The sequence below is a fragment of the Podarcis pityusensis genome (genome assembly GCF_964106645.2).
Source record: "Podarcis pityusensis genome assembly, chromosome: 10".
In the NCBI taxonomy this organism is placed as follows: domain Eukaryota; kingdom Metazoa; phylum Chordata; class Lepidosauria; order Squamata; family Lacertidae; genus Podarcis; species Podarcis pityusensis.
In genome coordinates, this window is record NC_138035.1 from 15,439,541 (window position 1) to 15,455,809 (window position 16,269).

At 40.2% G+C, this 16,269-nt stretch overlaps 1 protein-coding gene across 26 annotated transcripts in view; it reads right to left on the reverse strand.

Moving 5' to 3' along the window:
* The window catches only part of PLEKHA5 (pleckstrin homology domain containing A5), a 189,922-nt gene that overhangs the window by 44,877 nt on the left and 128,776 nt on the right, over positions 1–16,269 (reverse strand). For 25 of the 26 annotated variants that reach the window (XR_013990997.1, XR_013990998.1, XM_081022669.1 and 22 more), the window contains 3 exons: positions 12,566–12,638; positions 2,856–2,956; positions 1,172–1,287 (listed from right to left, as the gene is read on the reverse strand). Coding sequence is in view for 24 of the 26 variants with exons in the window: in XM_081022669.1 (XP_080878795.1) it covers positions 1,172–1,287; positions 2,856–2,956; positions 12,566–12,638 (290 nt within the window). In the remaining 2 variants the exon portion in view is untranslated. Of the gene's footprint in view, positions 1–1,171; positions 1,335–1,692; positions 2,822–2,855; positions 2,957–12,565; positions 12,639–16,269 lie in introns of those variants that run through there. The other variant, XM_081022679.1, reaches the window with a different exon arrangement.

The following is a 16,269-nucleotide window of genomic DNA, read 5'->3' on the forward strand; positions in this document are numbered from 1 at the left end:
AGGTCATACATGACTCATTTCGTGTGAAATGTTGTTTCACCAGCAAATGTTCAGGCTGTTATTTTTTGGCATGAAAAAAGGGAATAAAAAAAGAGGCAAGTTGCAGCTTCTCTCCTCCCCAAGCACCATCTTCAGCTATGACTCATTCAAGATGGCTCCAAATTAGTGTAGTCAGCAGAATGCAACCCAATTTTCAGTATGCTCTAATTCTAACATGGGAAGAACTACCTATTTCAACTATTAAAAATGCAGTACAGTAAGCCTACAACTTACGTGAAGATTACGCTTCAGGGATTGCACCAAAATCCAAAATCATGAAAAGTCAAAACACATTGGGTTCAATGGTAGGTGGGATTGCTTAAGGCATTTTCTCCAGAACTATTAACTATTTTTAATTTATTGTTTGAGTTTTTTGAATGGGGTATGTTAAAGGTTTCAACTATCTGGTCCAACACATTTCTAATTCCACTGGCTCTTGTCCTCAAGCCATGGAGGACTTCAGCCCACAGAAACCTTTATATTTATAATTAAAAGTCTTGTTTTTACAAGCTAAAATCACGCAAGCAATGCAATGGATGAGGTTTAATGTACTACAATAGTCGTGGGAAGTTACCCCATCATTAACTCTTTATCAGCTTATTGTAAAGCGTTAATGCTACATAAAATCATTCTATAATACAGTACTATGGGTCATTCAAATCAGCTTATCACCTCTTACAATTCATCATCTCATTATTGACACAATGGAGTCAAACTCTAACTATGTAAGCCACAAATTGTGCTGCTCAGTTGGATGTACACTTGTCTGCTTCCCCAGCTCCAGTAAATACTTTGAACAAGTGCTGTCTGCTCTTACAAGTCTCTTGAAAACCACTGGACCTTGATCGAGATGGAGGGAAAAGCCCATTGTTCCAAGTATGGGTTGCTAGGAAGTTTTTAAAAGCTGGAGGTGTAGTAACACACCCCTAAACATGACCTTGAAGGTTCACATAGGGGAGTCATCTTTTAACTGAAAAATGTATTTCTAAAAAGTTGATGCCTGACAAAGCAATTAAGTATCTATCAGAATTAGCATGACTCATTTATCGAGACATAGCTACACAAGACAGAAAGATAAAAGTCTGGTAGTAAAAACTAACACAGATGCTACAGCACTGTCAACCTGTGTTACCTTTTCACAGGCTCTGTCTGTACAAGAGCTGCATCTATCATGGCTTTCATCCATAACTCCATTTCCTTCCCTGTATCTGTGCAGAAATAATAGGTCCTCATGTTTGGATGAGCTGCCTGATTGGAAATGACATGGTCATTGTGGTGGGGGAAGTTACGATAGTCTGTAAGGGAGCGAGAAGAAAACAAATAGAAGAATATTACTGGTTTCCTTAATAAGTAATTCATTGGTTTTAAGATTTATTCAGGCTGCCTCTAGAAACTCATCACATGGTAACTAATACAATGTTATTCAACATCATGCTCATCTTTTGCGGCAATTATACTAGGGGAAAAACATATCAGAATTAAATTTGTAAGCCTTGTTGTTTCACTGTGCACCTGCTGCGCTTCCAAGTGATTTCTATGAATTACAGAATAAAAATTCACTGTTGGCATCTGAGAAGCACAGATTATAGAAATATATTAGCTCAGATGCTTGGGAGTCAGGACAAAATAGCAGGTTCTAAATTATGTACTCACCCATTAAAACATGCAGTGCAGTTTAGTGTACTCATCATCAACAGGAGCCCAAAGAAGTTCAAATCCAAGAAACAAAATGTAAAGTTAGGCGAGATTGTTTAACAGAAGAGCAGCTACAATTCATCCAGCATACATTAAATAAAACAAACCTTGTAAAAATGAAATTAGTGTTCAAGGGCACAACTTAAAGCTGCTATTAATTATTTTGGTCTTGTCCAAGTTAGCAAGTAACTAACTTGCAAATGCTCACAGAACTATAGATTACAAGCAAAATCTTTTAAGCAGCCCTTCTACAAAAATAGAGGCACAGTGGGCAAGTAGTAAACTATGCCTAGGAAGGTAGATTAGACTTCATATAGTGAGAAGATGGCCCATGAGTTTCATTCGCACCTGGTGTCACTTGCATGCCCAATTGTTCCATGGAGAATCAAAAAGCTCCCAGAGAGCAGAGAAAGGAAGATATCAATGAATGGGATGCTAAGGCAGTGAGATAACTGCATTCCATTGAGACACACCAACATGGCAGAGGATATAAGGTTGCCTGCAGACACATACATTTCTCCAGGGAATGAGGGGACTTCTAGTACTGTTAAGGCTACAACCATCCAGTTTCAGGTGGGTGACAAAGAAATCCAAAAGAAGGTATAAACAGAGGGTGAACAAACGTTCTTTAAAAGGATAACACAAGGATGGGAAGAAGTGTGTGCACATATTTAGAGCTTCAAGTGATAGATTTCAATACTGACAAAAATGACCCAGTACAACTTCTAGATCGTGGAGGTTGCTGGTGGAAGAAGCTGCAAAAATGTGATTATGTGTAGGCATCATCTTGAGACACAAAATTGACTGAACTGCTCATTTCCCACACCATCAAAGAAGAGTACACCTAAACTAAAGAAGCTGGATCTTTGAAACAAAAAGCTGTAAAATATGCAGTCACATTGGAGGAGCCACTAATATTGATAACACTAAATAGTGAAATTTACTGCCTTTACAAATGATGGTTTGTTTTTGTAGCTCTCTAGAGAATAAATTATGATATTGGGGTAGTCTTCAATCTGTGCCAGCTTTTGCCTAACCTGAAATCAACAGGGAATGTGTTCACAATCATGGTTTCTTGATCACCTGCACACCACAGACCAAAGGATAAATAATATTCTTACCTTAAAAGCATATTTGCGATTGATGTGATCTTCAGAAGAAAGCATAGATATCTGAAAGCTGGGAAGAAGTATGCTCCCCAATATTCCCTCTTCTTTTTCATCTAGGAATAACATAAAAATGGTTGACTAAGCTAGCAAACTGCTGCTGCACTGTAATCTAAAACACTGAAACAGACATTTGCACTTAAAACTTTTTCCAGATGCTTAAAATTATTTGTGGAGGAAATTCAGGGCAAATTCAGCGACTCCACCATTTTAGAACAAAAAGCTTCCACATTTCATAACAGGTCTTTAGGGAGCCAAAGACCATGCCTTTGGACCCCAAGGAGCAAAACTAGCCCATGAGAAAACAATGGCTGAGAACTTGCTGGAAGTCCACTTTATGGGGGAGGAGGAGGGAGGCCCAGCCCATCATTGTCTATTCCCTCCTCAAGGCAGACCTCATATAAAATTTGTTGCCTGCTAGGATTCTTGACTGAACGCTGAACACACAGACAGCATTTGTGCAAACAGAAATAGCCTTCAGGAGGAGTTGGAAGAGCTCATCTAAACTGTATCATGTAGTTCAGTCGGTAAAAACTGAAGTGAATCCTTGGCAATCTGTGGGTAAGGAATTTCCTGACTGATAGGCCGCAGACAGTGAGAATGGGCCCTTACTATTCTTCTACTCTAGTATTAAGCACAGGAGCCCCTCAGGGATGTGTGCTAAGTCCCTTTCTCTATTCCCTGTACACATTTGATTGCACCCCACTGTATAAGTCCAACACAATCATCAAATTTGCGGATGATACAACAGTGGTGGGGCTCATTAGTGAGAACGATGAGACTGCTTATAGGAAAGAAGTACAGGGGTTAATTCAATGGTGTAAAGAAAACAATCTTATGCTTAACACCAAAAAAACCAAAGAACTCATAATTGACTTTAGGAGAAAGAAAAGTGTATTTTTACCATTGCACATAAATGGCGAGGAGGTGGAGAGGGTTGGTAGTTTTAAATACCTGGGCATTTACATCTCTGAGGACCTCTCATGGACTGCAAATATTAATATGGTTGTGAGGAAGGTGCAGGGGAGGTTGTATTTCCTGAGAATGCTCAGGGGACTGAATCTATCTCAGCACCTACTTCTGTCCTATTATCACAGTACCATCGAGAGTGTCTTAACCTATAGTATATTATCGTGGTATGGGAGCAGCTCTGAAACGGATAAAAAAGCTTTACAGAGAATAATTAAAATTGCCCAGAATGTTATTGGGCTCCAACTACCAACCCTGGATGAGATCTTCACGTCTCGCACCTTGAAGAAGTCACACAATATCCTGAGAGATCCCACCCATCCTGCTCACAACTTCTTTGAACTGTTGCCTTCGGGCAGAAGATATAGGACAATGAAAACACGAACCACACGCCTTCTGAATAGTTTCTATCCAAGAGCTCTGATTGCACTAAATAATGATCTCAGGGCCAGTTGCAAGAAATAGCAAGTAGGGAGTAGGAAGGAATGAGACAGGTTTTTAGGTTATGTTATGCTTTTAATAGGTTATGTTACATTCTGGAGTATGATATGTTTTTATAGATTATGTCTGAATAGGATGAGAGTGTTGGAGATACGTGCAAATGTGTATGTGAACCCGGTCTTTGGGTGGGTGTTTGATTTTCGTTGTTGTGTATACTGTGTATATACGGACAATGACAATAAATTTATCTTAATCTTAATCTTAATCTTAATCAATCAGCAAGGAATACCACTGCAAGCATCTAATCCTCTGTCATCTCTGCAGTGCCCTCTGCATTCATCCATCCCTCACCCAATGTCAGCAGGGAGCATCTCAGAGCAACAGTCTTTGTGAGCTTAGACCGCCCATGGTTCTCTTCTTACAAACGCTGGGTGAAGTATCTCAGCAGACTGGAACAGTGTTGTGAATCCCCCCACCACTCATCAACAGAAATACTTCACTAAACAAATATTATGAAGGATTCAATTGTCTCCTGAATAGCTGCATTAAATCTGGATATTACAGTTAATCACTGGAATGGAGAAAGGGGTTTTAATCTTGCTTTTAACTCTACCTCAAAGCACTATGAAGTGTGGAGTAGCTAATGATGCCTCTTCAATAGAGGAGCTGTTTAATACATGAAGGCGAACACACAAATTTGCAGTTCATGCGCCTGCCAATGCCCCCTGTGTGCGTGCGGCAATCACAATGAATGCCTGGCCCCAAACAAAAGCTATCACGTACAACAGCAGAATGCTAAGTATTCAAGCCATGTTTCTTACGGCTGTCTTTAATGGCAACATCGAAGGAAAATGACACTATTTTTCCAAAGTGAGCATGCAGCCTGCAAGGCAGGCTAGACTAAAAGGACCATGCTATTAATGCCTAAACATAAATCTTCTGCAATACAGAAAGTACAAGCCATTCTTGACCAAATACACTTTTGGGTGCAAGGTTTGTCATATATGAGGTATGCTAGTACCCTTGACAGAAAATGTAACTGTACAAGTATTATATGAAATTCAGCAGCATGAAATTCACAATATCATACAGTTTGGCCATCTTAACTTTCATGCTCAAATGCCACAGCAAGTTTTAATATATTTGGATCTAAATAATATATCTAAATATCTAAAAGTACTATATTAATTGCCATGCTCTTAAAGGCATCTATACAAATAGATGCTCTGTTGTTGTTGTTTAGTCGTTAAGTCGTGTCCGACTCTTCGTGACCCCATGGACCAGAGCACGCCAGGCACTCCTGTCTTCCACTGCCTCCCACAGTTTGGTCAAACTCATTCTGGTAGCTTCAAGAACACTATCCAACCATCTCGTCCTCTGTCGTCTCCTTCTCCTTGTGCCCTTAGTCTTTCCCAACATCAGGGTCTTTTCCAGGGAGTCTTCTCTTCTCATGAGGTGGCCAAAGTATTGGAATCTCAGCTTCAGGATCTGTCCTACCAGTGAGCACTCAGGGCTGATTTCCTTAAGAATTGATAGGTTTGAACTTCTTGCAGTCCATGGGACTCTCAAGAGTCTCCTCCAGCACCATAATTCAAAAGCATTGGGTGCCCTGCTCGGCATAGTTCATAGCTTCTCTGAGTTATTCAAGCCCCTTCGCCACGGTAAGGCAGTGATCCATGAAGGGTAATAGATGCTCTAGAGTGTACTATATTTACACATGTATAGTCATATCTTAATTATAGTATTATGGTCATCATTTGAGACTACAGACAACTCCCAATTTACATGGAGGGGCTACATTCCAAGGGACCATGTGTTTAAGTGAAATCACATGTATTTGAAACACCTCTGAAAAAGCCTTCAAACACCCAGTTCTGCCTCCACCCCTGCCCACCCCCTACTCTGCCCCTTTGTGTGATGCTTTTGGGTCACTTCCAGGTTTGGCATGGTCACACACATATCTGACATGTCTAAAATGGTCGCTGCCTGCATGTACAGTCCACCAGATCTATGCAAGACCTGTGGAAACCAATTAAATCCATGTAGACACAATGCTTAGTAGAAATACTAGTTTCCCTGGAGAAAAGAAAGGCAAACCAACCACTAATGACTGGTTCACAGCATCAACCTTGGAACACAACTGGCAGTGGCTGAACCAAGGCTGGGAATGGTGAAACGAGAGAGAAGAAACTGACAGGAGTATATCCAAAATTAAGGAATATCTGTGACAAGAAGCCCAGTGCAGGTGCAATTGCAGCTCCCTGAAAACAATGGATCCCAAATCAAGATCCAGCTTTGTGGCTCAGTGCTTTCTTCCCAAAGCATAAGTTCTATGTTTCATATACAGCCCCCTCCTGTTGTTGGTCTATGACATGGCCTGGCTCTACCCACAGCCAGACAATAAATAGATGGTGACTCCATTCAAAGTGTACTGTAGCAAGAGGCCAGTGATTGCTCTCTATTACCCACACTGAGGCAAGCTTTGAGACTTTTCTCTACTAAGGGGGAAACTCTTTAAAAGAATTGGATCCCCCTATTGCGGCAGAAAACCTCTTATCAATCTATACCACAGATAAAACTGCCTAAATTTAAGTGAATTATGGGCAGGTATTATTTCTAGTAGATATGTACACAACCACTTTTATACTGAATTTATTTACTGTACCAACACTGTATTATAAATTCCCTTTAGATGAGTTTTTGTCCACAGATTTCTTTGCCTCCTGCATCTATTTTTATTTTCACATAGAAAATAAAAAGGAAACAATAAATAAAAGAAGACTCTTTAATCCTAGGCCTTCAATTAGAATGCTTATTCAATTAGAATGCTCTGTTGCTTGCAACAAAGGTGAAATTGGTCTTTTATCCTCCAGCAAAAGCAATAAAAAGGATGCTGAAAAACAGAGTTTTTATAATACCAGAATAGCAAGCCTCTGCCAACAGTTTGTAACTTACCAAACATAAATAAATGAAGGCTCTGTGTGTTTGGAGTGGGTTTGCTTAAAGTGCTGATGCAGAATAGAGTGGAGATCTGCACAGCTCCCTGGCACAGTATGTATGGGATATGCGACCCAGTCCAACCTAGCATAGTATGTTGTAGCTGAAAGCATGAACTACAGGCTAGGAAACCTGTGCTTCAAATCTTAGCTCAACTACAAACTTCCAAAGTGGCCTCAGACAAGTCAGGATCCCTCAAAATCCAGTCCTCCATCTATAACATGGAGTTAAGAACACTGGACTAGTTTACTGGATCATTATAAGGATTACTGAGTAAGTGTGATTTGAGCAATTGGGGGAAATGCTATGTAAGTATAAATTTATTTTAAGTTTTATAGATTGCCTCTCTGTCATTACAACTATAACAAGTGCAATTACAGTTAAACTGCAACACTACTAAAGTGATGGTAGCAGCTCTAAACATATTACCAGTATGTTATTCTACTGTGGCTAAATCTAAGTAAATGAAACTGAAATAATTGCCAAAAAACACACATTGTATTGAAGGTGTCAGAGGACTAATAAATTTATTATGGCATATACATCTGTGGACCATAATCCAACTTATCGGATGCAACATCTGAGGAAGATTGCCTATTCTTCTCCTGTTTAATTGCCTCAATTTCCTCTTTTTTCTCCCTTGTTCCTCTCTCCTTAGATAGCAAACACTCTGGGGTAAGGACTTGTATTCTCATGATATTATATTAATGCCAAACAATAACAAGTGCTGTTTTAAAAGTACAAATGAACCCAAGCTTCCACTTCTGATGCTTTAGAACTGCTGCAGAAGAAAATGCACTACGCAAGACGGAAGAAGGACAAAGCAGTTTCAGGTGACAGGAAGAAAAAAACAAGGACAGCAACCTGGACCTGTCATGTGTTTTAAAGTTTCCCAAGGATCAAGCTGAAGGAAAGCAAGATCAATCAGAGAAAATCCCAGTCCAAAATGACAGGAAAGAGCAGAGTTGCTCTCCGCGCACGTTCTGCTTCAGGGATCCATACCCTCCAAATCAGAAAAGATGGGAGGAAACAAAATTAGAGAACCACACTCTCCCTCCAAACTAGTCTTCTTAGCAACCAAGAGAGGTCCAAATCAGAAATACAGTGGTACTCTGGATGCGAACAGGATCCGTTCCGGAGCCCCATTAGCATCCTAAAGTGAACGTAAGACGTGACTGCATGTCTGTGTGTCACGTTTTGCCACTTCCGCGCATGCGTGTGACGACATTTTGATCGTATGTGCATGTGCGAGCGGCGAAACCTGGAAGTAACGCGCTCCGTTACTTCCGGGTCGCTGTGGAGTGCAACCCGAAAATATTTAAGCTGAAGTGTATTCATCCCGAGGTATGACTGTAGAGAACTCTGTGTGAACCTACACAACCTTTATCAAATGGTATTATAAGCATACATATTAAGTATAAGCTAAGTTTTTAAAACAAAACAAAACAAAACTTAGCATTCAAACATGAATAGGTGAGGGTTAATATGTCTGTTGTGTTCTCATAACCATTACTAATGCTTGCAAATGATTACTAGAACATCTGGTTATCTAACTCCATCTGCTTCAATTGCTTCCCAGAGGATGGGTATATAAATAGCTTTGGTTTATTTATTCATGCAATCTAAGCAGATCAGTTTTTATATTTCTTATCTAGCCTAAAACCAATAATTTAATCAAGTGGAAAATATTGAAGAGAATTAGCAACACAGATAAGTAAAACTTTTGTACTAGGCTATGATTAATATTCTCGATGTGCACAATGGAATATTTCTCAAAAAAGCTAAAATGGTTGCCCTGAATGAAGAAGTTGCATACTTGTGTGAAGAAAGCTAAGCTGATTTTTCTTCTAAGCAGGAAAACCCACCAACAATCTGGCCACCTACCTAATTATAGTACAATTTTAGCTCAACCAAAGTCTCCATGTCTAAAATTACAGTATTACAGTTACACTAATTTTGACTCAGCAGTGGCTTGGTTTTTTCAACAACCTATAATCTTTCTTTTTAAAAGGAAAAATCCACACAATGATTCTGAATTCATTAAGTTGTTACTGCATGAGAACTTTGGTGCTTAAAATTACCCTAAATGTTTATAATGGTCATTTTGCAGAGGGATTAACTCAATTTCAAATGATTTCTTTTAAGTTTTACAGATTGCTGTTATGATATTGCAAAATCTTGATTCCCACTTCATTTCAATATCATGAATTGTGTATTAATTTTCTTGATTTCATCAATGGATGCTCTGAATTTCATCACCCATACTCAAAAGTTTAACCCTTCCTGATATTTTCCCCTTACTACCTCTCATACAATGAACAGCTAATATTCAATTACTGCTGATTTGGCCTTACTTAAACAACCCCTTCCATCTCAGATTGACAGACTGCCATTTTGACTTGAGGCTGGGCTTGATAGTTGTTTCAAGACACGTAATACATATAGACCACAGATATGCAGAACACATTAACATGAACATGGCGTTTTGCACATCTTAAGCATAAACAATGTAAAATATATTTTTAGAAGTTTGTAGATCTTGTACTGGGGCAAGCTGGAGAATTTTAGAGTATTATGCTGAAAAATGTTAGATAATAAAGGACAAAGTTACTAAGAGCTTAACTTACCGTATTTTTCGCTCTATAACACGCACCAGACCATAACACGCACGTAGTTTTTAGAGGAGGAAAACAAGAAAAAAAATATTCTAAATGAAACAGTGGGTGTATGATTTTTGTGGTTCATGCTGTGGCCACAGACATGTGATCTGACAGTGAGTTTGGAGTAGCCCAATGCAAAAATCCTGAGGATCCATGTGGATCCATGCTTTGTAACCACGTTTTTGCACCATTGCAGCCCCAGGCAACAGTGGGTGCGTGATTTTTTTGGTACAGACTGTAGCCATGGACATGTAATGTGATCTGATGGTGAATTTGGGGTGACCCAGTGCAAAAATCCTGAGGATCCATGTGGATCCGTGCTTTGTCACCACGTTTTAAATGGGGAGGGAAGGAAAGCAAAAGCCCCCCCCCCCAAGCCAGACAGGATATACGAAGTATGATTTCTTTTTTATTTACGGTATTTCTTTTTTGGCCACCTCTGTCACTGCAACCTTTGCTCTGTGCTTGCACACTTTTGGGCAATAGGGCATGTAACACACTTTTTTTCATCTGCCAAGATGTAGAAAATCAATTTTAATGTCCCTATATAAAATGCCTAGTGAAGCAGAAGGGTATTACATCAGCCACTGTATTAAGGCTAAACGTTTGAAGAACAGCTCTCTATGGGGGGGGGGGAGACTAAATTCCATTTTCAATCAATTGTTATTGTGGCAGCAATTATCAGTGTATAGCACACAATGAGGAAAAGAACTTTAAAAAAATATATATAAAAAACATTCTCACGTTATACTTCAAAGAAGAGTATTAGGCTTTTAATGAAGGGGAGAGGAGAGATGCTGTAATCCTCCTGGCTCAGGAGATTCTGATTTACCAGCCGCGTATGGAAAGTATAGATTAAGATATTTGATATACAGCATATAAATCCAGAGATTTCCATGTCTCACTCTGCAATCCAGCCTGCTGTTACTTACGAGCAGGGAAGCAGGGTTTCTCTTCCAAACAAGCATACTGTCTCCCTCCAGCAGTACATTGCTTGGAGAAGCTGTAATTTGGAGGGGGCCTGGGGGCAGGGCTCTCTGCTTTTGGAAAAGAAATGAGAAACCTACCATTGTAAAGCAAAAGTCCCCCCCCCCCCACCCAAGCCAGCCCTCTCTCTCTCTCTCTCCCACCTGCATGCTTTTGCTTTTCGGCTGCCTGCGAGTCCCTAGAGCACGGAGAGGAGGAAGTGGTGGGCTGGAGCCAGCACGCAGTGTGACTAGGAAAGAATTAGAAGGAAGGACTCGATCCTTTCCTTAACCCTCTGCTTGCCAGGAGGGCAGGGGATTCCCTGCTCTTTGTTGAGTTTGAGCAAACGCAGCAACAGAAGCGGGTGGGCAGTAAGACCCTGAGGCAGAATGCAGGAAAGCTTCCGCCTTCCCCCTTCCCTCCGCCCGCCCGCCCGATCTTTTTTTTGCTTGATTTTTGCCTATTTTGCCCCTGCGCTCCGGCGAGTCAGCTCCAGGGTCCACACATTCGCTCAATAACACGCACAGACATTTCCCCTTACTCTTTAGGAGAAAAAATCTGCGTGTTATAGAGCGAAATTTACGGTATATTAAATGTTTCAAATGTTATATTTACTTTTGAAGCCCACCATGATCTTTGCCAAACTGTCCAGTCTAGTCACAGTTTACTGGATCTACAGGCCATAAACATCAAATGCAGTGCAGAGTTATCAAGACAACAAAAAGATTGCTATTCTGAATGTTTTTCGTTTATAATTATCATGAGAATCAGCTGGAAGGAGAATGGTTATCCCTCAGTAATGCATATTTAATGTATAATGGACTGAAACAGCAAACATTAATCCTATAAATACTTTCAGCTCATGAAAGACTTTCATGTAGCCATTGATGGTGAACAAGGTACAGGCACACTTTTCATTCCAAAGGCCATGGAACAGGGGAAGAATAGTTCTATTCAGAACAAGGGTCGGGGATCTGTGACTCTAGAAAAGTTTTCGGAATGGCTAATGGCCAGGATGGTAGAAGTTGTAGCTAACACCTGGAGGACTGCAGGTTCCCCATCCCTGGTTTACAATGTCAACAAGTTACATGGGGGGAACGCTTTAAAAAGAGTTGCCCTGGGTCACTTGTAGTTAAGCTTCTTGTAAACCTGCTTCTTCACATCACCCCCCCCCCACCAGCTACACAAAAAGCACTTAGAACTGCCTTATTGCATGGAACCAGTGAATTAAGAGGAATAGGAGGGTTCTCTGGGCACAACAGTCAAGTTTGCGAACTTTACAAAATCCCAATTTTCTAAATTCTTGCAGATGCAATAATTATTTTGTTTGCAAATGGGTGGAATAATAGGAAACGTCATCAGACATAGCCTCTGGCAGTGCATCAGGTCAACAGAAAGAAAAGAAGTTACATTATTTACACTGCAATTCAGAGAGTTCCTTTACACAGTCATGTCTTACGATGCAGTTCTCATCAAATAACCACACATGTTCTGTGGCGCACGTTAAGTTTAGGGTTAAATTAGCCCTTTTAAGTTTATATCAGCAGGACAGTTTCAAAACCTTTATTTTAAAAGTTCAACATATGTCATCTTTGGAAGGCCTAGGTTAGCCTCTAACAATTAGAAACTTACCCCGATAATAGAAGAGGCACAGATCGGACAGAACAAACCATCGCTTCTTCCATAGCTTCATGCCAGTGCTATCCTGTATGAAATCAAACACACAATGCATAAGAATCAACAATTTAAAGGCTTTGATGACATTTAACAGACAATAGCACATTAAGGAAACTGGCAAAATAAGAGCCAGCATCTCCCTCTTGTGACTCCTGAGGTGGCACCTGGACTTGCTGTGAGCAAAATGCAGGCCCCTTCCAGACACCCTTTTGCTTTGGAGGGGGTCATGTAATGGGAAGTATGTGCTACCAATACAAGGTCTTCTTCAGAAGTTATATGGAATATATATACAGGTGTAAAAAGAAAAGTGCCACTGCTGCCTTGCCTTCCTCACCACAGAAGAATGCGGTGCCTGTCCTAGGTCAAAGGTTTAATGTGAGTTGAAGCTCACCAAGCCTCCACTCTAAAAGCCAGAGTTCAGCACCTAAACTGTGAAGTCATTATACAGCGTTTGTGAGTGATTTCACTGGTTGACTGTAGCACTGTTATATCTGTGAGGAAGCCACTAAAGGTTCATCACCACAAATAGAACTCCTCCTCAGATAGTGTCTAGATGCTATTGCCATGATCAAAGGCAGCATACCTCTGAAGAACAAGTTGCATATGCTTGATAGAGAGTGATTTATCTCATAAATTAATTTCTCAAAATGTTAATTTTCTTATCTTTAGGATCTTATTTGGAAACATGCACTTCGCAGAGGATGGCTCTGAAAAACAGTTGCTGGAAACAATTGCATCAAATGACTTATTGCCCACATGGGCTTTCCAGATGCATTGGTCGGCCACTGTGTTTGGGATGCTTGGCTAGAGAGACCTTTGTCCTGAGCCAGCAGGGCTCTTCTTTGTCACCACATAGTAATTTTCAGTAAAGGCACATTTATCTGAGAACAGTTGAGCAATGAGACCAAGTAATATACATGTTTGTGTAAACCAGCCCTGAGTAAGCAGAGAACAACTGTCCATTTCACCCAAGCAATTATAGCCAGTCCTCAGGTGCCTGAAGAAGACTTCACAGATGGTGGGCATCTCATCACTTACAAATCCTTCCTGGTTGCAAGGAGATGCCACTGAGCAGCAAACTGAGTATCTAGAAACCCGACAGATTTAGAATGCTAAAAGCCCCAGCTCTTTTAAAAATGTGCACACTCTGTGAAGAAGCAACTAGTGCCAAACCCACAAGCTCCTAATTTAACTTATGTGGAAGGTAGCTATAAAAGCTCTGTAGATGGATACTTCTGGAACTTCAGGGTGAGAGACTTTTGCTCAGTGAAGAGCACATCCTTTGCATGCGGAGGTTCACACATTCTCATTCTAACATCACTACTTAGGGATCTAACATCACTACCTGAGATCTTGGGAGAGTTGCTGACAGAACAGGCAGCACTGGGGTAGATTCCGGCTTCAATTCCTACAATCTCAAAAAGGTTCATGTAGGTGGTGATGGGAGATTAACTCCGCCAGAGACCCCGGAGAACTGCTGCCACTGAGAGTAGCCAAAATTGGGATAGATGGGCTAACAGTCTGGCCAAATATAAGGCAGTTTCCTATGTCAATACTGGGCTAGATAAACCAATGGTTTGCTCTTTATAAGGCAGCTTCTTATGGACACAATGTCAGCCTAGTCTACTTCAAAGGGTTGTTGTGGGGGGGGGAAATAGGAGGGGAGAGAAGAGAATAATGTATGCCAGCTTAAGCTCCTTGGAGGAAAGGCAGGATATAAAGAACAATAAAATGTGGGAAAAGAAAACACATTTCCCATAAAGTGTTTTTACTCTTCTTATCGGCCATACTGTTACTGTCAAGTAAATGCCTCCAGATACAAAAAACTTTATTCCTGAAGTAATTTTATTTGCTTTTATGTCTATAATCAATTTGCAATGTGTTTCACAGAATGAATGGCTACCGCCACCACAGCTGTGTGTGTGCATCCTCCGATAATAAAATTTAATAAATATGTTAATATCGGCCTAAAGAAGAAAAGGTTTTATTGAATTTTAAGTACTCTCCTGATGAATGGGCTTGAGATGATATTTAGGGGTGGCAGAATAATGAATGCCAAATCTTTGAATATTCTTAAAACAGAAAAGGGCAGTTGGTATACTATTTTGCTAAGATCTCTCATCAGATGTGTTCATTTTCTTGTTCTCAAGTTATGCACCCCTAAGTAGAAAAGCAAGTATTTAGATGTTCCACTTTTACTTAGGAATTTTATGGACTTCTAACCCCAAATTCTACTCAAGGTGCCAGCTTCTCATCTGACAAAATTCTTTCAAACAAATATGCTACTTTCCCAAGCATTTAATGATTACTAAACAAAAATAAAATACCCCCACCAACAATTTTTTCTCTGTTCTGTCTTGTTTGTTTTGTTTTTAACTCACATATTCCAAATGCATCTCTCAACATATTTTAAGTACTGATGCAAATTTTGTACCTAAAAGTATTTGAAGCTGACAACAGTTTTAAAAATGCAGGTAGTCTATTTATTCAAAATAGATAGTCTTAAGCACACACACACAGAGAGAGAGAGAGAGAGAGAGAGAGAGCGCGCACCAGATCACTAACACTGACTGGGTAAAGAGATAATATCTCATTTGTATTGCAACAAATCCACTGGGTCCCTGTAAGCTTCCAAACTCAATTCAAAGTTCTCATCTTAACTTTTAAAACTCTGCATAGCTTAGAACTCAAATACCTGTTGGCCTGTCACTCTCATATCAATTTGCTTGTACTTCAAGAATGTCATTTGAATCTCTCTCTAGGCACCGCCGTTATGTGGAGTTGTGACAGCTGGTGACCAGAGAGAGAGAACCCTTTTAGGGTGGCTCCTGGGTTTTGGAATGCCCTCCTTGAGGAACCCCACCTGGCACCCTTGTTGCTGTCATTTAAATGCCAGGCAAACACTTTTCTCAAGCTTTTAAGAACTCTTCATGTTAAGCTGCTTTCATAAATTAAATAAAAAGAATTAGGGCAGTTTTGATTTTATTATCTATTTGAAGTGATGCTTTCGTTTGTTGTGATAGCATGTAAGTTCCCTCCCTCTTTTTTACAAAATACATTTGTTTCTTATTACTTTGGTAGGATGTTGAACAGACAGAGTATAAATGCCGTTAATAATACTAACTGTAGTATATGACTATGCTATAGCATAGATGGGGAACGTGTGGCATGGCTAGTTTGGTTCTACAGTATTTTGGCAGATTATCCTTTTTTATTTAAAAGAAAGTGGTTTTCCCCCTGAATATTGAGAGGAAAGGTACTTCTAAGAGTTTGCTTGACCCCAGCTCCCATTGGATGGGAGAATGATGGGAGTTGTAGTCCAACAGCACCTGGAAGGTCATAGTTCCCCACCATAGCACTACAGCTTAGTACTAGCTTTGCATATTAAAAGAGGCAAGCATGTTATCTTGCATATGCCGAAGTAATAGTTATATACCTGGGTTTGTAACTTTTATTGCGCGGAACGTGGTAACGTTCTCTCAAGGGCACTATAAATGGATATAAATGGAAAACTAGTTTATATATCAGCATTTCCCATCCTGGGGTCTCCAGATGTTAGACTCATAGAATGTAGAGTTGGAAGTGACCCTGAGGGTCATCTAGTCCAACCCCCTGCAAGGCAGGAATACTAAGTTAACCCATACGGAGATCAAACCTGC